Here is a 27,312-nt window from a genome sequence, read left to right as displayed (position 1 = left end):
TTTCTTTTAAAGTTTATTTCTGGATATTTTTCTCTTTTGTTAGTGGGCTCTTGGGCCATTACGCTTTCTAGCTGGTTATTGTTTGTACAGAGGAAATTGTTGATTTTATAGCTGGATAGATATCATTCATAGATTTCTCTTTAGTCCACTTCCATTTGCTTGAAATCTAGAAATTCTTAATAATTTATAGTTCATTGATGTCATCCTTTTCTGTATTTTAATGCTGCAACAGATTTTTTCCTTTTTTTCTTTTTTGAGATGGAGTCTTACTCACTCTGTTGCCCAGGCTAGAGTGCAGTGGCGCAATCTCAGCTCACTGCAACCTCCACCTCCTGGATTCAAGCGATTCTTCTGCCTCAGCCTCCTGAGTAGCTGGGATCACAGGCATGCACCACCATGCCCGGCTAATTTTTATATTTTTAGTAGAGACAGGGTTTTGTCATGTTGGCCAGGCTGGTTGTGAACTCCTGACCTCAAGTGATCTGCCCTCCTTGGCCTCCCAAAGTGCTGGGATTACAGGCGTGAACCACCGTGCCCGGCCTTATGTTTTATTTATTTGGTCTTTTCAGCAGGACCTGGAGAGTGGAAGGCAAATGGGTGGACTCCTCTCATTATCTTCATAGTCTATTAGTCGAGGTTGATGTGAAAGTGTCATCTGTCCCTGTGCCTTTCTGGCACCTCCAACCCACACCATCAACCCTGCAGTGCTCTCCGTGGAATGTGGGCTGACCCTGAAGAGCCTTTGAAACTGGGCGCAGGTTTTCCGTTTTCCTGTCGCCTGGGGTGTGCCCTTTACTCCTGAAGTCTTTCTCCTACCGCTGCCTGGACTGCTTTCACTGCCCCTTTTCCAACCAGACCTTGCCCACCCTGCCTGTCTCTGTAGACAGCTTCCTTCTTGTTTTAAGGGAAGGACCAGGCTGTTCATTATGAAAATTAGGTCGTAGGGCCAGGACTCAATGCTGTTTGTCAACAAGGCCCAATAATGCAATGTGGGTATCCTGTTCTGCCAACCTACCCCTTGCCTCAAGGTTTCTGAGGTACCTCATCGCAGAAGGAACAGCAGCCAAGGAGAACTCAGAGACCCTCATTATGAGCCTGGCACCCCAACACAGGACCCTCTGGTCAAAGCTGGGTTGGAGCAGGTAATGGGCTCGCAGCCCATGGGGGCCTCCCACTTGCCTGAACTTGATCTGTGTCTGGGTCCCTTACCATCCGCCAGCCAGCAGCAGTGTATGGGACATGCAGGCCTGGTGGGCACCCTTAGGCAAGCACGCAGGAGTCAGAGAGGGGCTGAGCTCAAGCAGAGGCCCTAGTTCACCACACATCTCACAGCAGCAGTGGAGAGAAGAGAAGGTCTTGAATAGGTGATGATCTTTTGGCACTTAGTGACACTAATGGATGTGGTCCTATCCTGACCTGGCTTGGTACCAGCCAGACCAGTAATGCCTCTGCCTTTGGCAGGATCTAAGAGGGAGGGAAAAGGAGGTCAAGACCCCCTGCTCCCTACACGCCTCCTCAGTCCACCTTAGATGGTTTCTGTTTGGCCCACACGTAACAGGTGTAAAATGCCTGATTGTCAACACCCAGGGCTGCAGTCCTCCCATAATGGTTTTTCACAGGAAATGTTGAGACCCCTGTTTTTAGACCTGTTCCTAAGGGAGACTATGGGGAGGGAAATTGGGTGGGGAGGGAGGGTGGGATAGGATATGAGAATATAGAATCCTTAAATTTTTTTTAACTTTTTATTTTGAGATTATTTTAGATTTATAGAAAAGCTGCAAAACAGTACAGAGCTTACATAACCACAGTACTATTATGAAATTAATAGGTACCACACTGTTTACTGAACTACAGACCTTTTTCAGATGTTACCAGTTTTCCCCACAGTGTCCCTTTTCTGTTTCAGGATCCAGTCTAGGGTCCCTCAGTGCATTCAGCCATTGAGTCTCATCAGTTTCCTCTGGTCTGTGATAGTTCCTTAGTCTGTCCAGAAGGTATCAGCTGAGCCTTGGTGGATGAAATTTAGAGTCTAGTTTTGGTGATTCTATTTATCAAGCCTATAGAGTGAAAGAGTCTCATCTAGCCCTGCAGGTGTTGTTGTAGGCGCCTGGCCTGGCTGGCACTCCCCGTGGACATGAGTCTTCCTGTCCACAGGAGGCAGCCCAGGAGGCTCCCCACTGCTGCCCTCCTCCAGGTGAGGTATGAGTGGGCCACTGTACTCCTTCCTCCAGTTGCAAGGGAAGCAGCTAACAGGGTCTGACACTTCTCTAAGACTGTCTTTGTCAGGTGTCCTCTCTTTCTCTTGCTTTTTTTTTGAGATGGAGTCTCACTCTGTCACCCAGGCTGGAGTGCGGTGGCACAATCTCGGCTCACTGCAACCTCCGCCTCCCTGGTTCAACCCATTCTCCTGCCTCAGCCTCCCGAGTAGCTGGGATTACAGGCACTCACCACTACACCCAGCTAATTTTTTGTATTTTTAGTAGAGACGGGGTTTCGCCATGTTAGCCAGGCAGATCTCGAACTCCTGACTTCATGATTTGCCTGCCTCAGCCTCCCAAAGTGCTGGGATTAAAGGCATGAGCCACTTCGCTTGGCCTTCTCTTGCATTTTTAATATTTTGCCCTCTGCTAACTCTTTCAGTCTGAGGATGTGCTTAGAAGTCTTCCTCAGGCACCTCAAAACCCCAGCTTCAATCTGCTGCCCTCATCTCTTGCCTTCCCCTTTCTGCTGTACTTGGCTCTGGGAGAGTCAGGACCATCAGGTCCCATTGTGCATCGGGCCTTCCCTGACACTGCACACAGGGTGCTCTTGCCATTATATCCTCAGGCCTGTTCTCAGGTCTCATCCCAAGTGGTTCTGCAGTACCTTATACCATGGACTGAATTCTTTCTGCAGTTCCTGCTTTCTGCTTCTGTGTGATAAGGTCGTTCCCTGGGGCAGACATCATCTTCTCTTATCAGTCAGGATATTTCTTCAGCTTCTGTTTGGAGAAGGGGAAGACGCATTCTGTTTTTCTCCAGCTGGGTATGCTTTAGATATAGGAAAATGTACCTTTTTTAGTGTATTGTTATGCAAGTTATGACTTAGCTTTTGCAATCACTCTATTAAGAATAAACCATAGAGGGACGGGGCACAGCAGGGAGACTGCGTAAGAGGCTTTCACGGTAGATGGGAGGTTTTGGTGGCTTGGATCAAGATGGAGGGATTGGAGGTGGTGAGACCTGGCCATGTTCCACAGAGAGGAATTTTCTCTGTCCGTGATGGCCCAGGACAGAGACAGTACCCCTTCTAGTTCCAGACAATGTTGCCTGCTGATACTCAAAGCAAATGTTCCCTGGATCCTGATTAAGATTGAGGGTTTGGCCAGGCATGGAGGCTCATGCCTCACTCGGGAGGCCGAGATGGGCAGATCACCTGAGGTCAGGAGTTCGAGACCATCCTGGCCAATGTGGCAAAACCCCGTCTCTACTAAAAATACAAAAATTACCTGGGCGTGGTGGCACACACCTGTAATCCCAGCTACTTGGGAGGCTGAGGCAGGAGAATTGCTTGAACCTGGGAGACGGAGTGAGCTGAGATTGCGCCACTGCACTCCAGCCTGGGTGAGGGAGCAAGAATCTGTCTCAAAAAAAAAAAAAAAAAAAAAATTGAGGGCTTTACAGAGTTAGGAAAAGGAAATGGGGGGTTGAGTTCCTGGCCTGGCTACTGTGCACTGTGATTCCGAACACACACAAGGGGAAGCTTCACTATTCAGGCTTCCAGAATAGCAGGGCACCTCTGATGCACCCAGGGCTTTTGTGGGTATCTGGTATGTCTGAGGTAGACCACCCTCATTTCTTCACTCTCCCTTTCACCCTCATTTCTTGATGTTCCCTTTAAGCCCACCCCCACAAATATCCCCTGGCCTCCCAGTTTCCTAAAATTTGCCTCCTTTCCCTATGGAAGAAATCAGGTCTTGTCAGCTGGTGGCTGCAGGGGAGGATTTTTTCCTCCTTCACCTGTCTTCTGCAGGCACCTTGTTTTGGAAGGGGAGAACCTTCGATTTCCAGAGTAGATTGTAGATGCTTATGTGGGAGATGGGGACGCTCTAGCCAGCCTTTCATAGAGGGTCTAAAAGAAAACTCTCCTGCCAACTAGAGAACCCTTTCCTGGTCTTCAGAGAAATGCATATTCCTCATTCACATTTGTTTCATTGCCTCCCCTTCAAATTGATTCTTGTGGTCTTAGGCTAAGAGAGCATTGTCTGTGCTGGAAGGTGAAGTGGTGGTGGAGGGTGTTACCAGAAACAATTGCTGTCATTTCTTGAATCCACGCTACCTGCCAGGCTCTGCACCAGCCACTTCTACATACATCATCTTATTAATCCTTTCAGCCTCCTGTGAAGTAGGTACAGGGGTAGGTACAGGATGAGCATCCCAACTCTGAAAATCTGAAATAAAAATGCTCCAAAATCTGAGACTCTTTGAGTGCTGACATGATGCTCAAAGGAAATGCTCATTGGAGCATTTTGGATTTTGGATTTGGGGATTTGGGATGCTCAGCTGGTAAGATAATGCACATATTCCAAAATCCAAAAAATCAGAAATCTGAAACACTTCTGGTCCCAAGCATTTCGAATAAGGGATGTGCAGCCTGTACCATGATTCTCCCCAGAGGAGGAAAGTGGATGTTGGCCAGGTCAAGCAACTGGCCAAGGGCACAAAGTAAGTGAAAAGTGAGTGTTCAGATCCTGGTTCTCTGTCCCCTAAGCCACAGGGAGGAGCCTGGCTTCTTTCACTTGCTCTGTAGCTGCCTTGTTTTGTGCTCCTATCAAGCCTGCACTGCAGCTTGTTACCCTGGTGGGGGTGGGGTTGAGCTACAGGTGACTTTAAAGCCTCCCCAAATCCAGGTGTGCTCTGAGCCTTGTCTATAGAATGAAGGGTGGGTGCTGTGCATGGCCCCTACTATTACTCAAATATATGTAGCTACTGCAGGGATTGTTAAACCAGAGTGTTGGTGAATTTATCATAGCTTTTTGTTACAGAAGGTTTTTTTCCTTAACAGATGACAAAAAGAGAACTACATTTTTTTTAGTGTTGTAAGGCGGGTCTCTAGAGTGTGTTTCCCTTTATATTTATATCCCTGTATATCCACACATATCAGAGTATCTGTGTGGGTGTGTGCATTAAGATGCTACCCAACACTGTGAACTGTGTTAACCCTGGGGACAGGGACTAGGTAGGGGCTTTGGGGAGAGCAGACTTGCCTTTTATATTTTATACCTTTTTATCCAGTTTACATAATTCTACTATGCATATGAATTACTTTTCTTTTAAAAATTGAGGCTGGGCGCAGTGGCTCATGCCTGTAATCCCAACACTTTGGGAGGCCGAGGTGGGCAGATCACTTGAGGCCTGGAGTTTAAGACCAGCCTGGCCAATATGGTGAAACTCTGTCTCTACTAAAAATACAAAAAATTAGCTGGGCGTGGTGGTGCATGCCTGTAGTCCCAGCTACTTGGGAGGCTGAGGCAGGAGAATCGCTCGTTTGAACCTGGGAGGCAGAGATTGCGGTGAGCTGAGATTGCACCACTGCACTCCAGCCTGTGCAACAGAGTGAAACTCCATCTCAAAAAGAAAAAATAAAATAAAATAAAATAAAATTTCAGAAAGTCCTCATCCTTGAAAAGGTTAGGCATCCCTGGGCTGGACTATAAATTTCCTGAGGCCAAGGATGGGTTTTCTCCCCTTCTGCCTCCTCAGCTTCAGCATACAGAGCCTGGGACATGGGGGCGCTTGAGAATGCCTGTCACAGGATGGCTGCTTGTTTGTGCCGGCCCCCAATTCAGCTCCGTAAACATAGGCGCTTCCCTTCCCCAAGAAGACGCTTTTCCTGGCCCTTCTTTCCGTGCTTGCTCAATCTCCCAAGTTCTTTTTTTTTTTTTTTTTTTTATACTTTAAGTTTTAGGGTACATGTGCACAATGTGCAGGTTAGTTACATATATATGCATGTGCCATGCTGGTGTGCTGCACCCATTAACTCGTCATTTAGCATTAGGTATATCTCCTAATGCTATCCCTCCCCACTCCCCCCACCCCACAACAGTCCCCAGAGTGTGATGTTCCCTTCCTGTGTCCATGTGTTCTCATTGTTCAATTCCCATCTATGAGTGAGAACATGCGGTGTTTGGTTTTTTCTCCTTGCGATAGTTTACTGAGGATGATTTCCAGTTTCATCCATGTCCCTACAAAGGACATGAACTCATCATTTTTTATGACTGCATAGTATTCCATGGTGTATATGTGCCACATTTTCTTAATCCAGTCTATCATTGTTGGACATTTGGGTTGGTTCCAAGTCTTTGCTATTGTGAATAGTGCCGCAATAAACATAGGTGTGCATGTGTCTTTATAGCAGCATGATTTATAGTCCTTTGGTTATCTACCCAGTAGTGGGATAGCTGGGCCAAATGGTATTTCTAGTTCTAGATCCCTGAGGAATCGCCACACTGACTTCCACAATGGTTGAACTAGTTTACAGTCCCACCAACAGTGTCAAAGTGTTCCTATTTCTCCACATCCTCTCCAGCACCTGTTGTTTCCTGACTTTTTAATGATTGCCATTCTAACTGGTGTGAGATGGTATCTCATTGTGGTTTTGATTTGCATTTCTCTGATGACCAGTGATGATGAGCATTTTTTCATTTGTCTTTTGGCTGCATAAATGTCTTCTTTTGAGAAGTGTCTGTTCATATCCTTTGCCCACTTTTTGATGGGGTTGTTTGTTTTTTTCGTGTAAATTTGTCTGAGTTCATTGTAGATTCTGGATATTAGCCCTTTGTCAGATGAGTAGGTTGCGAAAATTTTCTCCCATTTTGTAGGTTGCCTGTTCACTCTGATGGTAGTTTCTTTTGCTGTGCAGAAGCTCTTTAGTTTAATTAGATCCCATTTGTCAATTTTGGCTTTTGTTGCCATTGCTTTTGGTGTTTTAGACATGAAGTCCTTGCCCATGCCTGTGTCCTGAATGGTAATGCCTAGGTTTTCTTCTAGGGTTTTTATGGTTTTATGTCTAACGTTTAAGCCTTTAATCCATCTCGAATTAATTTTTGTATAAGGTGTAAGGAAGGGATCCAGTTTCAGCTTTCTACATATGGCTAGCCAGTTTTCCCAGCACCATTTATTAAATAGGGAATCCTTTCCCCATTGCTTGTTTTTCTCAGGTTTGTCAAAGATCAGATAGTTGTAGATACGCGGCGTTATTTTTGAGGGCTCTGTTCTGTTCCATTGATCTATATCTCTGTTTTGGTACCAGTACCATGCTGTTTTGGTTACTGTAGCCTTGTAGTATAGTTTGAAGTCAGGTAGTGTGATGCCTCCAGCTTTGTTCTTTTGGCTTAGGATTCACTTGGCGATGTGGGCTCTTTTTTGGTTCCATATGAACTTTAAAGTAGTTTTTTCCAATTCCGTGAAGAAAGTCATTGGTAGCTTGATGGGGATGGCATTGAATCTATAAATTACCTTGGGCAGTATGGCCATTTTCACAATATTGATTCTTCCTACCCATGAGCATGGAGTGTTCTTCCATTTGTTTGTATCCTCTTTTATTTCATTGAGCAGTGGTTTGTAGAAACTCACTCAAAACTGCTCAACTACATGGAAACTGAACAACCTGCTCCTGAATGACTACTGGGTACATAACGAAATGAAGGCAGAAATAAAGATGTTCTTTGAAACCAACGAGAACAAAGACACAACATACCAGAATCTCTGGGACACATTCAAAGCAGTGTGTAGAGGGAAATTTATAGCACTAAATGCCCACAAGAGAAAGCAGGAAAGATCCAAAATTGACACCCTAACATCACAATTAAAAGAACTAGAAAAGCAAGAGCAAACACATTCAAAAGCTAGCAGAAGGCAAGAAATAACTAAAATCAGAGCAGAACTGAAGGAAATAGAGACAAAAAAAAAAAACCCTTCAAAAAATTAATGAATCCAGGAGCTGGTTTTTTGAAAGGATCAACAAAATTGATAGACTGCTAGCAAGACTAATAAAGAAAAAAAGAGAGAAGAATAAAATAGACGCAATAAAAAATGATAAAGGGGATATCACCACTGATCCCACAGAAATACAAACTACCATCAGAGAATACAGCAAACACCTCTATGCAAATAAACTAGAAAATCTGGAAGAAATGGATAAATTCCTCGACACATACACTCTCCCAAGACTAAACCAGGAAGAAGTTGAATCTCTGAATAGACCAATAACAGGAGCTGAAATTGTGGCAATAATCAATAGCTTACCAACCAAAAAGAGTCCAGGACCAGATGGATTCAGAGCCGAATTCTACCAGAGGTACAAAGAGGAACTGGTACCATTCCTTCTGAAACTATTCCAATCAATAGAAAAAGAGGGAATCCTCCCTAACTCAATTTATGAGGCCAGCATCATCCTGATACCAAAGCCGGGCAGAGACACAACCAAAAAAGAGAATTTTAGACCAATATCCTTGATGAACATTGATGCAAAAATCCTCAATAAAATACTGGCAAACCGAATCCAGCAGCACATCAAAAAGCTTATCCACCATGATCAAGTGGGCTTCATCCCTGGGATGCAAGGCTGGTTCAATATATGCAAATCAATAAATGTAATCCAGCATATAAACAGAACCAAAGACAAAAACCACATGATTATCTCAATAGATGCAGAAAAGGCCTTTGACAAAATTCAACAACGCTTCATGCTAAAAACTCTCAATAAATTAGGTATTGATGGGACGTATCTCAAAATAATAAGAGCTATCTGTGACAAACCCACAGCCAATGTCATACTGAACGGGGAAAAAACTGGAAGCATTCCCTTTGAAAACTGGCACAAGACAGTGATACCCTCTCTCACCACTCCTATTCAACATAGTGTTGGAAGTTCTGGCCAGGGCAATTAGGCAGGAGAAAGAAATAAAGGGTATTCAATTAGGAAAAGAGGAAGTCAAATTGTCCCTGTTTGCAGATGACATGATTGTATAGCTAGAAAACCCCATTGTCTGAGCCCAAAATCTCCTTAAGCTGATAAGCAACTTCAGCAAAGTCTCAGGATACAAAATCTGTGTACAAAAATCACAAGCATTCTTATACACCAATAACAAACAGAGAGCTAAATCATGAGTGAACTCCCATTCACAATTGCTTCAAAGAGAATAAAATACTTAGGAATCCAACTTACAAGGGACGTGAGGGACCTCTTCAATCTCCCAAGTTCTATCCCTTGTTCCTAGTACCTGTGGAGGATCCTGTCTCTAAAGCCAGCCCTCTTTACTGAGCATTGCTGACTTCTCTCCTCCACGGAGGCCTAGCCCCACATGGCATTTTGGACTCAGTGGTGCCTCCTCAGCTCACTATCTCTCCTTTCTTGGGAGAGAGGCCAGAGGTTGGATGCTGAGTGGTGTAGTTTGAAAGAAGTTGAGGAGGGAGCCGGTAAACAGTGGAGTGAGTGATGGCCATTCCAGTCTGACATGTGCTTACGTGGCCAGGCTCTCTTTGAAAGCCTCCAGATGCTGTTACTTGCCAGGAAAGGAGGCTTGGAGAGTTTGGAGAGGGTCAGGAGGAGGTAGAGATAACAGCATGGCCATCCTTACACAAGGGGGCCTTTCTTGAACTCCTGGCAGGAGGTCCAGACCCAGAGTAATGGGTGCCCTAGTGGGAAACCTTTTGGCAATACAAAATCTGATGTGCTGTGGCTATGGCTGAGAGAGAGTGTGTGTGTGTGTGTGTCTGTGTGCGCATGTGCATGCGTGCATGTGCCTGTGTGCACACGTGTACACTTACTGTTCATGGAGTAGACCGAACAGTTGTTGGAGGGGTTGTGGCAAAATCCTTCTTTGTTACCTTCCTATTTGTCTTTGTCTAGCTTCTGTGCATGACACAGAAAGGAGGAAGAGGCGGCTGCGGAGTCGTGGGAGAGCTGCACGTCCACACTGCGGAAGTGGGCTTGGAAATGGTGTTTGGGATCCATTTTCATACTTGTCTGAAACATTTGGAAGAAATCACTTTCTTGTAATTGAGCATTCCTGGACGTGTGTATTTTCTTTGAAACAACCTCCTTAAGCTGGAAAAAGTGATTATTATGCCTTCTCAGGAGTGGTCTGCATTGGACTGTCTCATGTTATTTTCTTGGTTTCCTGAACCTGAAACGTTGAAGGAGAATTCTGGAAGATTGGAAGGAAACCAAGGTTGCATATGGGATTTTCCTTTCCCTCTTCAGGAGTCCCCCCACACAAGACCAGATTCTGTCATAAGCAGAAAAAAGAGATGTGGGATTGTACTGTGGTTCTGATACAACTGCCACGTTCTTAAGAAGTTACATCATGAGAATCACTTTTTTTCCTGCAGTGTTTTGGTTTCCAGGGAGGAATTAGCAGCCAGAGTATGTGTGTGCATGTACACGTGCATGCGTGTGTGTGTGTGTGTGTGCGTGTGTGTATGTGTAAGGTGAGAGAGGCAGAAGGAGGGCGGAAAGAATGGCGTTTTTGGTGCGGTGCAAACTAATTTGCCCAAACTGAAAAAGCTGGTGCTCTCACCATTATGCCAGGCTACCTCCCTGTGTAGTAGATGACACAGCTGATGTAGATGTATAAAAATGGAGCCCCTACAGTTTATCTCTCTGAGCCTCAGTTGCCTCATCTGTAAAATGGGTCTTAATGTATATAAATCCTTTCACCTGACACCACGTGTCTGATAAATTGTCTCAATGACAATGATCAGACTGTGTATGAGCTCCTAGAGGCTTGTGCGACTCCCCTGCACAGAGCAGGGCTTGGGAAAATTTTACAAAGTTTGTTCAGAGAATGAGGGAGTGAACAGAAGGCAAGATGCTGTTGCTATATTGTGGTGTTAGTTCCATCTGTTAAAGGATAAACTGCATGGGGAGTCCTGCCTATCTTATTTGCTGCTGTGTCCCCAGAGCCCATTTAATCTGTGATGGACATGGGACTGGGGAAGGTGGGAGAGGACACCTGCCACTCATGCCCCAGCATGCTGGTATCCCACCTGTCCCTTTGTTCCCCTGTGCATCCACACATGCCCAGCGCCCTCCACACACTGCCCACACTTTACTTGGAGCCTCTCATTCATCCTTTAAGACCCAGCTCAGTGGTTCTTCTCAGCGATGTCTTCTTTGACCCCCAAAGGCATTGGTCACCCACTTCTTTGTGCTCCGGTGAACCATCTAGTGGGTGGGTGTTGAATAAACGAATGAACTACCAAGCAGTGTGTGGCAGTTAGGCCCCCATCTACTCATTCGTAACAGCCTCAAACTTAGAAGGCATCCTTGGTTCCTCTCTCTTCTTTTCCCCCTGCATGCAGTCCATCAGTAAGTCTTGTCTATGCAACCTCCAGAACATCTCCTGGATCCATTCCCCATGAATCCAAGCTGCTGCCATCTATTACCTCCTAACTGACTTAACTGCCTCCATTTTGACCTTTCCAATGTAGTTCTCCACAGAGTAGCCGAAGTGATCTTCCAAAACAGTGCCGATCAGATCATGTCACTCCCCTGCTCAACACTCTCTAGCACAGCCAGGCATGGTGGCTTATGCCTGTAATCCCAGCACTTTGGGAGGCCAAAGCAGGTGGATCACTTGAGGTCAGGAGATCAACTCCAGCCTGGCCAATGTGGTGAAACCCCATCTCTACTAAAAATACAAAAATTAGCTGGGCATGGTAGTGGGCACCTATAATCCCAGCGCCTGTAATCCCAGCTATTCGAGGGGCTGAGGCAGGAGAATTGTTTGAACCCGGGAGGTGGATGTTGCAGTGAGCCAAGATTGCGCCACTGCACTCCAGCCTGGGACTGGGTGACAGAGTGAGACTCTGTCTCAAAAGGAAGAACCTCTCTAGCATTCCCTCCAGTATACTCCAAATGAAACCCCAGCTCCTCACCATGGCCTACAAGGCCATTCATGCCCTGGCCCCAGCCTGTCGACTGCTTCCAGGTGACTCAGCTCCAGCCATGGCCTTCTCCCTCCATCATAAACCTGCTAGGCTCATGTGCATCTCAGGGCCTTTGCACTTGCTGTTCCCTCTGCAAAGAATACTCATATTCCCACTGGTTTGTATGGCTGCCTCCTTCCTAAGGTTTCAGCTTACATATCGCATCTGTAGAGAGTCCTTCCTTGACCATCCTGGCAAATGTCATCTTTCATCCTATTTCATTTCTTTAAGGCATTTATCAGTATCTTAAGTTACCTTCTTTGTTATGTGTATTTTCTGACTGCCTACCTAGAGTATAAGTTCCGTGGCAGCAGGGACCTTCTGTGCCTGCCCACCTTGTGTGCCCAGTGCCTGGGACAGAGGTTCTTGACCAGAGTATCTATGAATTTGGATGGAAAAAATGACATTCATTAACTTTGAACTGAAATTTAGCATTTCTCTCATTTATTAATATAGACAGTGAACCACAGTAATATTAACAGTACCTGGGACTTGGTCACCAGTAGAAATCTCAGATATTTTCATGTCACATAACATTCGTGGGCAACTCAGAATATCTGTGCTCATAACTACTTTGAAATTACGGTAGTTATTAGACTCCCCAATAGTTCTTGTTATTGAATACAACAATAAAGATATATATTCCCTTACATAAAGAAATACATATATTACTACATAACAAATTATTTAAAAAACAATTTAATATATTTTAATATAATTTTTTGGTATAATTTTATGCATTTAAAAACATTTCTATGAGAAGGAGCCCGGAGGCTTCACCAGACTGCCAGAAGGGTCTAAGACAGAAAATCGTTAGCAACTGTTGGCTAGGACAGTGTCTAGCATGAGGTAGGGACACAGTGAGTGAATGAATAGTGTGTGTCTTCCCCTTTCCAGTGAGCCAGTGCATTTCCAGGGTCAGATTTCCCGCGGATTGGCATGAACTTGATGTTTAGGAACGAGCTTTGATCAAGGTCTTGTGGAAATCTACTCTAACTGCCTGATGCTGACAGAGAGGCATTTATCGCCGGGCCCTGGGCTGCTCTCCTTTTCTTTCAGACACAGGCTCTTTCTTCAGTTCCTGCCTGTGCATCTGCTTCCTCCCCCTGCTTTCATCCCTCTGACCAGACTGTCCCTGCATGGGGCCACTGTCTACTCCCGAGGGTGTGGCACCTTAGCTTAGTTGACCAGCAGAGACTTAGTATCTCAGGGTCCTGAGTTCCTAGGAGAACCAGGGGGCACCCTGGTCTAGTCAGTCTGGCTTAGGAAGCACAGTTCCCTATCTTCAGGGCCCTACTCTGGGTAGGGAAGCTGTTCTCAGGGAGGGGCTAGGCCAGGCTGACCCCCTCAGTGGCAGTCTGCTTCCTGATACAGAACTGGGGGCTCAGCCAGGCCTCAGGGACTGAAGTTGGATGGATGGGGGTTTCTCTGAGCCTTGAAAAGGACAGTCCGTTGTACTTGATCCTGTACTTTCCTAGTATGTGAAGTATCACTTGTCTGAGAGTCGCTGCCCATAAATTCGGCCATTTTTGTCAGGGGCGAGACATGCCAGAGTCAGACTGGAAACAAGTGCTCTGTCTTTCCTGCTAGGTCAGACCTCCTGTATAAAGCATAATGGGTAACACACTACGGCTGCCATACTTCATCTGTAGGTGGGGTGGGCCACAGGGGGAAGATGGGCAGGTTGAGAGGACTCCTGTACTTGGACCCCTGGACTCAGCTATGCTCCCTGGGGAGCCTGGAACCCACTGCTGGTGATCCCCTTCCCAGCAGTGGAAGCCCATGGTTTTACAAAGCATGATACTGTTCTTTCTCAGACACTTAAAGTTAATTTTTTGTTTGTTTTAGGAAAAAAGAATAGGTATAAATGAATAGAAAATTGTATGATAACACTGACACCGATAGTAACTGATGATCTTGATTGAGTACTTGCCCTATGTCCGGCCCTGATGGAGCATTTTAAACACGTTTCCTCATCCAGTGCTCACCCGGACTCTTGCAAGAGGCAGTGTCAGGGATGATGAAGAGCCCAGGCCTTGGCATTGACTGACCAGGGTTTGCACCTCCCAGTCCTGCCACTAACTCACAGCAAGTCACATTACCTCACTGTGCTTCCATTTCCCTGAAGTCTGTAGTCTTTACCTCGTGGGGCTGTTGTGACGATTAAATGAGCTAATCATGTGATGCTTAGCCGGGTGCCTTACACAGCACCTGCACTCACTTTAGTGCTGGTGGTGATGTGTGGAGTGGAGCCACCCAGTGAAGCTGAAGAAGTGGGTAGCGTGGTGGTGCCCTTCAGATGGGCAGAGGGTGTGCGCCGATGGCCAGTGACAGAAGAGGGCCTGAGGGCTGTGTTGAAGGGCTGTGAGACTTGAGAATTCAGTTGTTAGGAAAGCAGGGAGAGCAAGGCCTCTCGTTTGGGCCAGGCTGAGCTGTTTGAGCTCCATGTCTGGGCTCCCCTTGGGAAGAGCTACAGAGTGCCAGGCACACCCAGAAAGGAGTCAGGCCCACTTCAGCCTGGGCCTGAGACAGGCTGGATCCACTCAAAGAGGATCAAGCTGGCTGTCTTCCATTTGGTCTCCTGTGGTGACTCTCTGTTAGGCCTGGATTGAGTCACTTTAATCCTGTTTGAACTGATCTGAACAGGTTCCATCCATACCAGCTGGTTTGTTCTGGCTTAGAACAGACAGGCTGAGTTGGTCAGCCTTATACTGCCTTTGAATCTTGAGATGGATTTACTTTTAGTCTCAGTTTTTGGTTTCCCATTTTGAAGTGTATGGGTTTTTCATGGGAGTTTCTGTTGGAGGGTCCCAGCCACTCCATCCTGGGAAGCCTTTCCTTGCCTCCAGGGGCTGTTTCCCTCCTCTCAGTGCCGTCTCTTCTGCACTAGACATTCCTCAAAGTTTTTTGCTTATTAATAGTATCCTGGATAAGTGTGGTGACTCATGCCTATCTATAATCCCAGCACTTTGGGAGGTGAAGGTGGGAGGATCGCTTGAGCCCAGCCTCAAGACTCGCCCGGGCAATGTAGTGAGACTTCATTTCTACAAAAAATAGAAAAAAATAGCTAGGCATGGTGGCACGTGCCTGTAATCCCAACTGCATGGGAGGCTGAGGATCCCTTCAGCCCAGGAGTTTGAGGTTGCATTGAGCTATGATTGCAGCACTGCACTCCAAACTGGGAAACAGAGCTGTCTCTTTAAAAAAAAAAAAAAAATATATATATATATATATATATATACACACATATATATGTGTGTATATATATGTATATGTATATATATACACATATATATGTATATATACACACATATATATGTGTATATATATATGAAATTTCAAGGGGAATGGGGGAGGGAAGAGTTAAACATGTAAGTTCAGATCACCATCATGAAACAGAGCTGAAGGTGCTTCTTTTATTGTAGTATAATTTATATTTCATAAAACCCACCCCTTCTAATGGTATAATTGTATGATTTTTAGGGAATTTTTAGAGCTAACTGCCACCACGATCCAGTTTTAGAACATTTCCATCCCTCAGAAACTCCTGTGTCCTTGTGTAGTCAGTTCTGTCCCTGCCCCTGGCCCACCAGTGATGTGCACTTTTGTCGCTCTAAATTTGCCTTTTCTGGACATTTCCTAAAAATGGAATCACACAGTACATTCCTTTTCATCTGTCTTCTTTCCCTGAGCATGTGTTTTAAGGTTTGTTGGTGAAGTGGCTGTATCAGCGCGTCACCTCTCTGTTTTGCTGGGTAGTGCTCCATCCTGCGGTGTGTCGACTGAATTCTCTGTCCGTTTACCAGGTGATAAACATTTGGAGGGTTTGTAGCTTTTGGCTTTTATGAATAATGGTGCTATAAGCATTCATGTTCATGTCTTTGTGTGGACATATGTTTTCTTTTTTTAGGTAGATACCTAGGAGTAGAATTACTGGGTCATGTGATAAATTTATATTTAACTTTTTAAGAGAATACCAAACGATCTTTCAAAGTGGCTGTGCCATTCTGCCTTCCCACCAGCAACGCATGAGGGTTCCGTCTCTGCACATTTTTGCCAATACTTGTTATGGCCTGTTGTTGTTGTTTTCTTTTGTTTTTAATTATAGCCATCCTGGTAGGTGTGATGTGGTATCTCATTATGGTTTCATTTGTGTTTCCCTGATGGCATTTCTCTTGTTAGCCATTCATGTATCTTCTTCTTCTTCTTTTTTTTTTTTTGAGGTGGAGTCTCACTCTGTTGCTCAGGCTGGAGTGTAGTGTGCAATCTCTGCTCACTGCAACCTCCGCTTCTTGGGTTCAGGCGATTCCCCTGCCTCAGCCTCCTAAGTAGCTGGGATTACAGGCATGTGCCACCACATCTGACTGATTTTTGTCTTTTTAATAGAGATGGGGTTTCATCATGTTGGCCAGGCTGGTCTCAAACTCCTGACCTCAGGTGGTCTGCCCACTTTGGCCTCCCAAACTGCTGGGATTACAGGTGTGAGCCACTGTGCCTGGCCCATATATCTTCTTTTGTGAAATGTCTGTTCAAATCTTTTGTGGAGCTGCTTTTTAAAGCTGCACCAGCTGTGGATCTGTGGTTCTTGGTGATGGCAAACATGGCTTCTCTCAGGACAAAAATGACTATCAAATGAGACTTCTCAGCCCGTCTCCTCTCCTTGCTCATGAAAGAGGACTTTGGCCTCTCCAGCTCAGCTGTTTCTCTAAGGAAAAACTTTACCTGACCAGTTCTTTTTTTTTTTTTTTTCTTTTAACTATGAAAATTATCAAGTACTTGGAAAAGTGCAGAGACTGGTACAATGAACTCCTCTATACCCTCTTGACTAGATTCAGCCATCGTTATCATGCTGGCATATTTGCCTTGTCTCTACTCACATATATTTTGCTGACCCATTTTAACCTAAGTTTTAAACTCACTTTACGTCTATATGTTGACACACACCTCACTAAGGATAAAGACCTTTTCCTACTTAACCACTGCATTGTTATCATACTTAGGAGAATTGACAGAAAGTCAGTGGTACCCTCTAAGATCCATAGTCAGCTTTCCCCAGTTGATTCCCAAATGTTGTTTATAGGGCAGGCTAGTTCTTCTGAGTGTTCTTGGGAAGAATGGGAAGGTAGAAGGCTCACAGGATAGAACTGAGGAGGGGATAACTGAAGTGGATATATTGTATTGGAGCAACTTTGAGGGATGAGAGAAGAGTCATTGTCAGCACTGGAGATGTACCAGGAGAGAACCTGGGTCATTTGGACATTCCTTTTTGGTTGCTTGCCCCTGTTTCTTCCCTTTCTTCCCTTCCCTCCCTTCCCTCCCTCCCTCCCTCCCTCCCTCCCTTCCTCCCTTCCTTCCTTCCTTTCTTCCTTTTTTTTTTGATGGAATCTTGCTCTATCACCAGGCTGGAGTGCAGTGGTGAGATCTTGGCTCACTGCAACCTCCGCCTCCTGGGTTCAAGCAATTCTCTTGCCTCAGCTTCCCAAGTAGCTGGGACTACAGGCGCCTGCCACCATGCCCGGCTAATTTTTATGTTTTTAGTAAAGACGAGGTTTCACCATGTTGGCCAGGCTGGTCTCGAACTCCTGACTTCAAGTGATCTGCCCACCTCAGCCTCCCAAAGTGCTGGGATTACAGGTGTGAGCCACTGTGCCCGGCCGCCCCTGTTTCTTTGACAGCATACTTCTGTGTGCCAGGCCCTGTGACTGAGGGACCTGGGAGGGTTGCAGATGGAGTCAATATCATCAGGCTGACTTTTCTTCTTTTTGAGCTACCTCCAAAGACTGGAGCCAACTGCAATTATCCAGGCAAATCATTTTTCGCAGTGACCTTTGGGCTAGATCTTGCTCTCCAGGACTGATTTTCACATAGGCATCACAGATTCGGCATTTCCCAAATCAAATTCACCATCCTTCCCCCAAATCTGCTATGTCACCTCTGTTCCTTCCTTGAAGAAGGACACGCCATCCTTCTGGTACCTCATGCCAAAAACCATCTCATCCTCAGCTGGTACTTCTGCCTCCCTCCACTTCAGTGCCTGGGGAGTCTCTGTCCTTCCTGTCTCTCAGTCTGTCTCCTCTCTGACTTGACTGCCGCAGCCTCAGCTCAGGGGCCCTTCCTTACCTCTTGCCTGGATAACTGCAGTTGGTTCCAGTCTTTGTCTTCTCCTCGCCTTCCTCCCAACTCCCTCCTTACTCTCCTGGTCACTTGCCACTAAAAAGCTGTCAGTGGCCACAGCTTTCTGTGTTCAGTGATGTGGTAGATGCTCTTCTAGAGGTGTGTGCACTTGGGTGACAGAATAGCTGGCTCTGTTTTGGGTTGTTCAGGCATGATAGCCAGAAGAAGGGACATTTGAGCAGGGTCTTGAATGATGACAGGGTGGCAGGGTGGCATGAACAAAGCCATCAAATAATGAGATATCTGCCTCCCTGTGCCTCAGTTTCCCCACATGCAATAGGGTGTAATGATAGGACCTACTTCAGGATTTTTGGGTTAGATGAGCTAATGTATGCCAAGCATGGCATATGGTACTATATGGGGTTAGCTATTACCCAGGTTATTATGGATGAAGAAATGTGGTGCCAGGGGAACACAAGAGAATTTGCTTGTCTTCTTCACCCTGCCTTTGGTTTAAAAGAAAAATCAAGACTGGATGCGGTGGCTCACACCTGTAATCCTAGCACTTTGGGAGGCCCAGGTGGGAGGATTGCTTGAGCTCAGGAGTTTGAGACCAGCTAGGCAACATAGCAAGACCCCACCTCCACAAAACAATTAGTGGAGCATGGTGGCACATGCCTGTAGTCCCAGCAACTCGGGAGACTGAGGTGGAAGGATCACCTGAGCCCAGGAGGTTGAGGCTGCAGTAAGCCGTGATTGAGCCACTGCACTCCAGTCTGGGTGACAGAGCAAGACCCTGTCTCAAAATAAATAAGACAAAGATCACAAACTCTAGTGCCTGCAAGGGCCAGGCACGCACTGAAATGGTCGCACAAGCTAACTGGGGACTCAAAGGCCCTGCTCCAATCCAAGGGGCAGCCACCACTCAGCTGGCTGATGGTCACCATACAGTAAAATGGGCCCAGTATTGCCAGAAAAGTCAGAAATGCAGAATTCTATGTGAAATCTTCCAATTTTTAAATGTTGGTTATTAATTTTAAAAATATTAATACCCTGTACAAGCCCATCAAACTGTATCTGTGGGCCATAGTTAGCCTGAAAGCCACTAGCTTATGACCTTTCTTTAAAGGTCTCCTCTGAGATGATCTGCTCAAATCTGGTACAACTTTTGCCTGGGGGTGGGGATAAATTTGTTTTGAAGACTGATTTTTATGAGCCCCTTTGCCTTGCAGGACTTCTCCAGACAGGTTATGTTACCTGCAGAGGCTGCCCTGAAGCTCCCTGTGGCCTGGAGACTATGTACAAGAGGAATGGTCTGATGGCTAGCGTGTTGGTCACCTCTGCCACTCCACAGGTACTGAGGCTGCAAGAATCGGGACAGTGGGTAGAGGGGTCTCCTTTCAGCTAACCCAGGCCCCAGCTGAGCCTTGGACAGCGAGGCAGTAGGGCTCTGTGAATACCACCATTCTTAGCACTCCTAAGGCCCCTGGCCATGCTAGGCGTGAGATTTGGGAGGCAGTCAGCCCTGAGGATCAGCGTGTTTTCTGAAGTCGTTCTCTTCAAAGAAAAACAAATACCTGCCCAGTCCAGCTGTAGCAAGTGCCACATTCCATTTTGGTGGCAAGAAGGGATCAGACCTTTCCCAGGAAAAGCCGCTGCTGATTATAAATAAGTCACACACATTCCGGAATGAAGTCAGACAGAAGTCATTCCAACTGGCCATGGGTTCTTATTTACCTTGCTCAGTGGGAAATGGTTATAAGGACTGGTGGTCTGCAGTGGCCTGGGCTAGGGTCCCTGCTGTGGGGTTTGGGAGTTTGATTTCCACGCTCGGTAATGGCACAGAAGCATGCAGGAGGAGTGGGTGCCATTTGAGGCCCAAGATGCCACCACCCTATTGTGTATGTAACGCCTGCTCCTCGGACAGATTGGCAAGGCCATACCAGGGTTTGAGCCCACAAGGCCCTCCTCATTATGCTAGGCTTTTGAAGTGATCCTGGGTAACCTGCCAAAAAGTCACAGGAATCAGTTAGTTTCTTATAAACCTTTCAAGAAAATTCGGTGTTTTGATCTCTGGTCCTGAAATCGGGATAGGTTTAAGTAAAGCTGTTGCTGCAGCAGAATTGTCATTACCCTCATCATCATCACCAATGAATGTATTTGGGGCAGCTTTTGATCAACACGTCCCCTTGTATGATTGTGTGTGTTTGGGGCGGATACAATGGTGTGTCACTGGAAAGTTATAATACCCGAAATCCCAGGAATGGACTCCTTTTTGTAACTAGAGGAGTCAGACTTCTATTTCCATTTAGAGTGAAGCTTCTTTCTTCTCTGGTCTGTATGTGTATATATGTATATGTGTGTGTGTGTATATATATATATTTGAGTGTGTATATATATGTGTATACACATTATACACATTCACACATATATGCTGTGTATATGTACATATATGTGTATCCAGCACAAGGTAAGTACTCAATAAATACTTTTTGAATAAATGAATGAGCAAATGATGAATACATGTATAACTGAAGTGCTCTATAAATTTTGATGACTGAGTGATACATTTACACCAACATAGCCCCATAATTTGTTGCTTACTATATACCAGGCACTTTTTTGCATGTTCCATAGGCACCGTCTAATTTAATATTCACAATAACCCCATCAGGTGTATATTATTATTTTATCCCTAGTTTATAGATGAGGAAGCTAAGGCACAGACAGGTGAACAAGCTGGCTTGGAATCACACAGCTGCCATGTGGGTGGGGATTCAAAGCCAGGCCTCCCTGACTCTCGAGCCGGTGCTCCTAACCATGACATTATACCATCCAAAAGAAAATCCACCCTGTCACCCTGATATATTCTGCTTTCTGGAAGGTGGGTGTAGAAGTACAGAACGGTTTGTACAGAATTGTCTGCTCAGGATCTACATATGAGACTGGGAGATGGAGTAGACTGCCGATTCCAGCAGCATCAGGAGAAATCTTTATAACTTTTCAAAAGTTCACTCTGCGTAGGTTCTCCTCAGGGGAGAATGTCCTGTCACTGTGGAACTTTAAAAATAGCCATGCCTGGGCTGGGTGTGGTGGCTCATGCTTGTAATCCCAGCACTTTGGGAGGCTGAGGTGGGTGGATCACCTGAGGTCAGGAGTTCGAGACCAGCCTGGCCAACATGGTGAAACCCTGCCCCTACTGAATTTACAAAAATTAGCCAGGCGTGGTGGCGGGTGCCTGTAATCCCAGCTACTTGGGAGCTACTTGGGAGACCGAGGCAGGAGAATCACTTGAACCCAGCATGTGGAGGTTGCAGCGAGCCGAGATCACAGCACTGCACTTTTGCCCGGGTGACAGAGCGAGACTCCCACTCAAAAAAAAAAAAAAAAATAGCCATGCCTGAGCTCACCCGAGTCCCCTTGAATCAGCCCTCCTGGGGATGGAGGCAGATTCTGCCAGTTATTTTTTAAGCTTTATTTTATATAACCCGTACTATAGCCCTGGGAAGTAGGTTTAATATCACCATTTTACAGATGATAACTGAGACTCAGTAAAACGAAGTTATTTGTCTGAGCACAGACAGCAGCTGGTGTGGAGCTGGCATTTTATCCAGGCCTATCTGACCTCAGAGCTCTTAACCACTATGGTATACTGCTTCTTAAGATCATCTTAAGAGTTTTTGGTATAGTAGACTCATTTTAAAATCTTTTGATGACACAGGCCTATCGAAATCTGCAGGTTTAAGTTCCTGCTCCTCTTTTTAACCTTACATTTGCAGTTGTTGACTATTGGTTTCCCTCACTGGCCTAAAAGCACTCTAGTTTTCAGGAAGATTACAAAGTTTTTCCAGATATAGCCATTTTGGAAAGAGTGAAATAAAGAAGAATTAATAAAAGCATATTCTCTAAATCCCAGTCCAAGATGTTGAGGTTAATGGAAACCACAAAATCCTTCTTCGTGAGCTGAGACGAATAAAATCATTTATGAACAGGGCACAATTTTTGGGCGGTAAGCTTGATTGAGCTTGATGAAGTTAAATTAAAGAGAAAGTATATTCAACATTCTGGGATCCCCACAGTGTTGAGATTCATGAAATCAGCCACATTTGAGGAGTTTTAGCTTGCCTTTTTATGGGAGACTCTTTCATATACATGCAGGATGCAGAGCGTCCTTAGCACAAAGGACTCTACTAAATATAACTTTCACACCAGCCTCTAAAGCCAGTTGGTTACCTCTCAGCTCATTAGCAAGCAGGCTTTGAATTCCAAGTGCCCCGCATGATAAATAAGCCTTGAGAGCTACTTTCACATTTTGTGTAACAATTTCCTGCAGTGACTTCAAGTAGGAAAAAACCAGGTAATGTTGGAAAGACATCATGAGGCAGATTGTCTCCTCAGGCCTCCTAAGACATGCAGTCCTGTTCTCCCTTGAGGAAGATTGGGCTGTAATTTTTTACCCCACCACTAAACCACTGGCCAGAGAAAGTTAGGGTGTGGCAACTGAAGGCATGTGTTTTGGGGTCGGATAGATACAAAAGTAAGTTTACTTTCTGGCTTTCCCTTTCATAGCTGAGATACCTTGGAGAAGTAACATTGCCTCTACTTCCTTCTCTATAAAATGGGAACAATAATAATTTGTACTCATAGGGCACATGTGAGAAGGAAATAAGATGATACACATGCAGTGCTTAACATGGTGCCTGGACTGGGGTAAAGCTCTAATCAATAGAAGCCATTTTTAATTGTACTATTCCATTGCTCTCCCATCCTGAATTCCGAGGAGGTTTGGGAGGCAATGATTCCACGTCATATCATTCAGTTGGCACCATCTTTCCCTGCTCTCCACAGGGCAGCAGCAGCTCGGACTCTCTGGAGGGCCAGAGCTGCGACTATGCCAGCAAGAGCTATGATGCCGTTGTCTTCGATGTCTTGAAAGTGACCCCAGAGGAGTTTGCTGTAAGTGAAACAGGGCTGGTGTGGGTGGCTGGGCACCACAGCAGGGCACTAGAGGGAGCCACCACTTAGGCTTTGGGCTCAGATTGGAAACATTCTATATGCCCAACAAGAGGGGAGTGTTGAGTAAAGTCCATACCACCCTTTGTGAAATACAATGCAGCATTAAAAAGGATGCTGTCTTGAAATTAACTACCCTGGAAGGCTGTACGCTATATATATAAATGTGAAAGGAGCAGACTAAAGCAACGTTTGTGGAGAACGTGCAATTTTAAAAATTCATGTACAGACTGGGCAAGGTGGCTCACGCCTATAATCCCAGTGCTGTGGGAGGCTGAGGTAGGAGGATGGCTTGAGCCCAGGAGTTCGAGATCAGCCTGGGCAGCATAGGGAGACTGCATCTACAAAAAATGGAAATAAAAAAATTAGCCAGGTGTGATGGCACACACTTGCAGTCCCAGCTACTCAGGAGACAGGTGAGAGGATTGCTTCAGCCTGGGAAGTTGAAGCTGCAGTGAGCTGTGATCATGCAACTATATTCCAGCCTGGGTGACAGAGAAAAACCCTGTCTCAAAAAAAAAAAAAAAAAAAAAAAAAAAAAAAAAAAAAAAAAGCATGTACAACACACATATGACATGTATTTGCATTTGCATGAGGTCTAGATTTTTTGTTTACATATTCATAAATATCTGGATCTATATAGCCAAACATATTATTTACTGTAGTATTTGGTTATAGATTCCAGGTAATTGGAATTTAATTTTTCTTTTTGTTTATGTATACTTTCTATATTTTTATAACAACCATTTTCTACAATGATAAACAATATTATTTGGGCAATTTTAAAAAATATAAATTAAAAAAAAAGATATATCTTCAACCAGTGTGTTGCTCCTGGTCTAACTAAGGGACTGTCCCTTGTGGTGGAGCAGTAAGCTCCTTGTTTTGCCATGACTTGGTTTCCTCTTTTTGAACTTTGACAGTAGAGGGAGAATATTGATTCTGGGGTGACCTCAAACCTGATTGAGAGTGTTGTCCAAGCGTTGAACTCTCCAGAACCCTGGAAGTGTTTCTAACCCATACCCACGTCTCCTCTACCCTCTTTGGTAAAAGAGGTTTCTTGTCCTCCTGGGTGCCAAGGGAACTAGCTGGGCCCCATGTCATTGCTCTGCCATCATTGGCTTCTTCCATGTTTACTTTGTGCCAGGCCATACTGAGCCTGGCACATGCATCATCTCCTTCAGTGTGTCTGAGGGATCATTTTAAAACCTTCAAACTCTCTAGTGGCTCCCTCCTACTAGAATGAGACCCAGAGTTCCTCCTGAGGCCTCCAGTACTCTCTATGGTCTGGCTAAGCCTCCTCTTCTGCCCCCACCTCTGTGCTCTCCCACTGTTTCTTTCTTCCCCAGGCTCACCTGCATCCTCTGTCCTTTTCTTTTTTCAGTCTTCATGGCTCTTCCTTAGTTGTCTGCTCACTCTGTGTTCAAATGTCTGTCCTTAGGACTTTCACTGGGCTAAAGTAGCATCTTTCCATCATTATCTTTCTCCTTACTCTGCTCTGTTTTTCTTCATAACTCTTATTACTACCCAACATTACATTATAGAATAATTTTTTTTTTTGAGACAGCATCTCATTCCATCACTTAGGCTGAAGTGCAGTGGCACAGTCACAGCTCATAAAAGCCTCAATCTCCCTGGCTCAAGTGATCCTCCTGCCTCAGCTTCCCAAAGTGCTGGTGCTACAGGTGCATACCACCATGCCCTGCTAATTTTTTTGATTTTTAGTAGAGATGAGATCTCACTGTGTTGCTGTGGCTGGTCTCCAATTCTTGGACTCATGTGATCCTTCCACCTCAGCCTCCCAAAGTGCTGGGATTGCAGGCGTGAGTCACCACTCCCAGCCTATATAATAATAAATTTAAATTGCATATCTCTTCCACTGGAATATAAACTTTCTAAGGACGGGAACTTATCTGACTTGTTCACTGCATTTTTTCCCAGTGCCCAAAATATACCTGGCTCATAGTAGGTGCTCAAAACATACGTATTGCCTGAAAGAGTTCAATTCTTTTTTTTTTTTTTTCTTTGAGACGGAGTCTCGCTCTGTCACCAGGCTGGAGTGCAGTGGCGGGATCTTGGCTCACTGAAACTTCCGCCTCCCAGGTTCAAGTAATTCTCCTGTCTCAGCCTCCCGAGTAGCTGGGATTATAGGCGCATACCACCATGCCCAGCTAATTTTTGCATTTTTAGTAGAGACAGGGTTTCACCATGTTGGCCAGGATGGTCTCAATCTCCTGATCTCATGATCTGCTCGCCTCGGCCTCCCATAGTGCTGGTTGGGATTACAGGCATGAGCCACCGCACCTGACCAAGAGTTCAATTCTTACAACAACTCAATGAGTCATATCATTTGCTCCCAATTTTCTGATAAAGTAAGGATCCAAGAGATTAATTTTCTTACATGGATTATATAGCCAGGTATTGGCAGAGCCAGGTCTGAAACTCTCATCTCCTAATTACCCATGTAATGCTAGGAAGTAATTATAAGAGCAACTCCTATTTTTGAACACTGATTATGTCTAGGTCTTGTGTTAAATGTTTTACATGCTTTATCTAGTTTACTTTTCATAACAGCTTTATAAATGAGGTATAATTATTATTCCCAATTTACTGATAAGCGAGTCAACACTTAGAGAAGAAAGTCGTCTCTTCACAAAGATAGTACATGGCACAGCTGGGATTTAAAACCAGGGCTGTCTGACACTGTAGACCAGTGATTTCCAATAGAAATACAATGTAAGCTACATATGCAATTTAAAATTTTCTAGTAATCGGCCGGGCGCGGTGGCTCATGCCTATAATCCCAGCACTTTGGGAGGCTGAGGCGGGTGGATCACCTGAGGTCGGGAGTTCGAGACCAGTTTGATCGACATAGAGAAACCAGGTCTCTACTAAAAATACAAAATTAACTGGACGTGGTGGTGCATGCCTGTAATCCCAGCTACTCAGGAGGCTGAGGCAGGAGAATCACTTGAACCCAGGAGGCAGAGGTTGCGGTGAGCCGAGATTGTGCCATTGCACTCCAGCCTGGGCAAAAAGAGCGAAACTCCATCTCAAAAAAGAAAAAAAAAAATTTCTAGTAACTACATTAAAAAATGAAAGAGGTAAAATTACTTGTAATAATATGTTTTATTTAACCCTGTATGTCTAAAATATTATCATTTTAAAATATAAGCAACATAAAATTACTGAAATACTTTATATTCTTTTTCTTTACAAGCTAAGTCTTCAAAATCCGATGTGTGTGTATGTAAGAGACAAGGTCTCACTATGTTGCCCAGGCTAGAGTGCAGTGGCTATTCACAGGTGCAATTACACCACAGTGCAGTGCCTTGAACTCCTGGACTCAAGCCCTTTTCCTGCCTCAGCCTCCTAAATAGCTCAGACTATAGGCTTGTGCCACTGTACCTGGCTCCAATGTGTATTTTACACTTTATGGTGCTAGCAACATTTCACATGCTCAGTAGCCACATGTGGCTAGTGGCTACCATATTGGACAGTATAACACTAGAGCCTGCACCCTTAGCCACAAAGCTGTATTGCCTCTCCTTTAGAGGACGTCATGGATCTCGCAGGCCAATGGCCTAGCTTCTATGTTCTATTTATGTATGTTTACTTGTACTTTTAAGAGTCATGTTTTTTTAGCTTCATGAAAGAAGCAATAACGAGGCTTAAAAATCCCTTTCTAGCTGTTTACCCTGTGGAATGGCAGAGAGTTAGACTGCATCATAGAAAAACATTGCCTAACAGGACTCCTTGGTGAGACACAGGGCCTGGTTTTCTAGCCTCAGCCGTAGGGTATTGCTTGGCTTGCTTCAGGCTGCCTTTCTGAGGCTGGGAAGACTGTAGGGAAGGATGGTGAATACTTTTTGAGAATGCAGTGCTAAAACTTTGGCTGTCCCTGCTGGAGCTAGTATGTCTTCAGCTTACATGTGAAACCAGGTCTCTGGAGTCTTTGGCCTCTGGGAAAGCACTGGAGTGCCTAGGTGTTAGAATTGAACCAGACCAACTGGCATTTTAGTTTCCTGTCTAGTGAAAGAAAAAACCCAGACATGAAAACCCAGTGAAAGAATTATTTGAGTGATTCTGGGAAGATGGTGGTGGCAGTAGCATATTTTTAAATTCTCTCTTAATCCGTATTCCCCCACCGCCCCACTGTAAACATTCAGAACAACTAGATAGCAAACCCTGAAACCCATGAACAAAATTGTAG

At 45.1% G+C, this 27,312-nt stretch overlaps 1 protein-coding gene across 17 annotated transcripts in view; it reads left to right on the top strand.

Annotated features, from left to right (window-relative positions):
- Window positions 1-27,312, top strand: part of RALGPS1 (Ral GEF with PH domain and SH3 binding motif 1) — a 309,604-nt gene that overhangs the window by 28,311 nt on the left and 253,981 nt on the right. For all 17 annotated transcript variants that reach the window (XM_034929086.2, XM_055117597.1, XM_034929081.3 and 14 more), the window contains 2 exons: window positions 19,319-19,440; window positions 22,935-23,042. In XM_034929086.2, coding sequence (XP_034784977.1) covers window positions 19,384-19,440; window positions 22,935-23,042 — 165 coding nt within the window. In that variant the 5' untranslated portion in view covers window positions 19,319-19,383. The remainder of the gene's footprint in view (window positions 1-19,318; window positions 19,441-22,934; window positions 23,043-27,312) is intronic.

The sequence above is a fragment of the Pan paniscus genome, chromosome 11 (genome assembly GCF_029289425.2).
Source record: "Pan paniscus chromosome 11, NHGRI_mPanPan1-v2.0_pri, whole genome shotgun sequence".
Classification (NCBI taxonomy): domain Eukaryota; kingdom Metazoa; phylum Chordata; class Mammalia; order Primates; family Hominidae; genus Pan; species Pan paniscus.
This window is presented reverse-complemented; position numbering and strand designations above follow the sequence as displayed.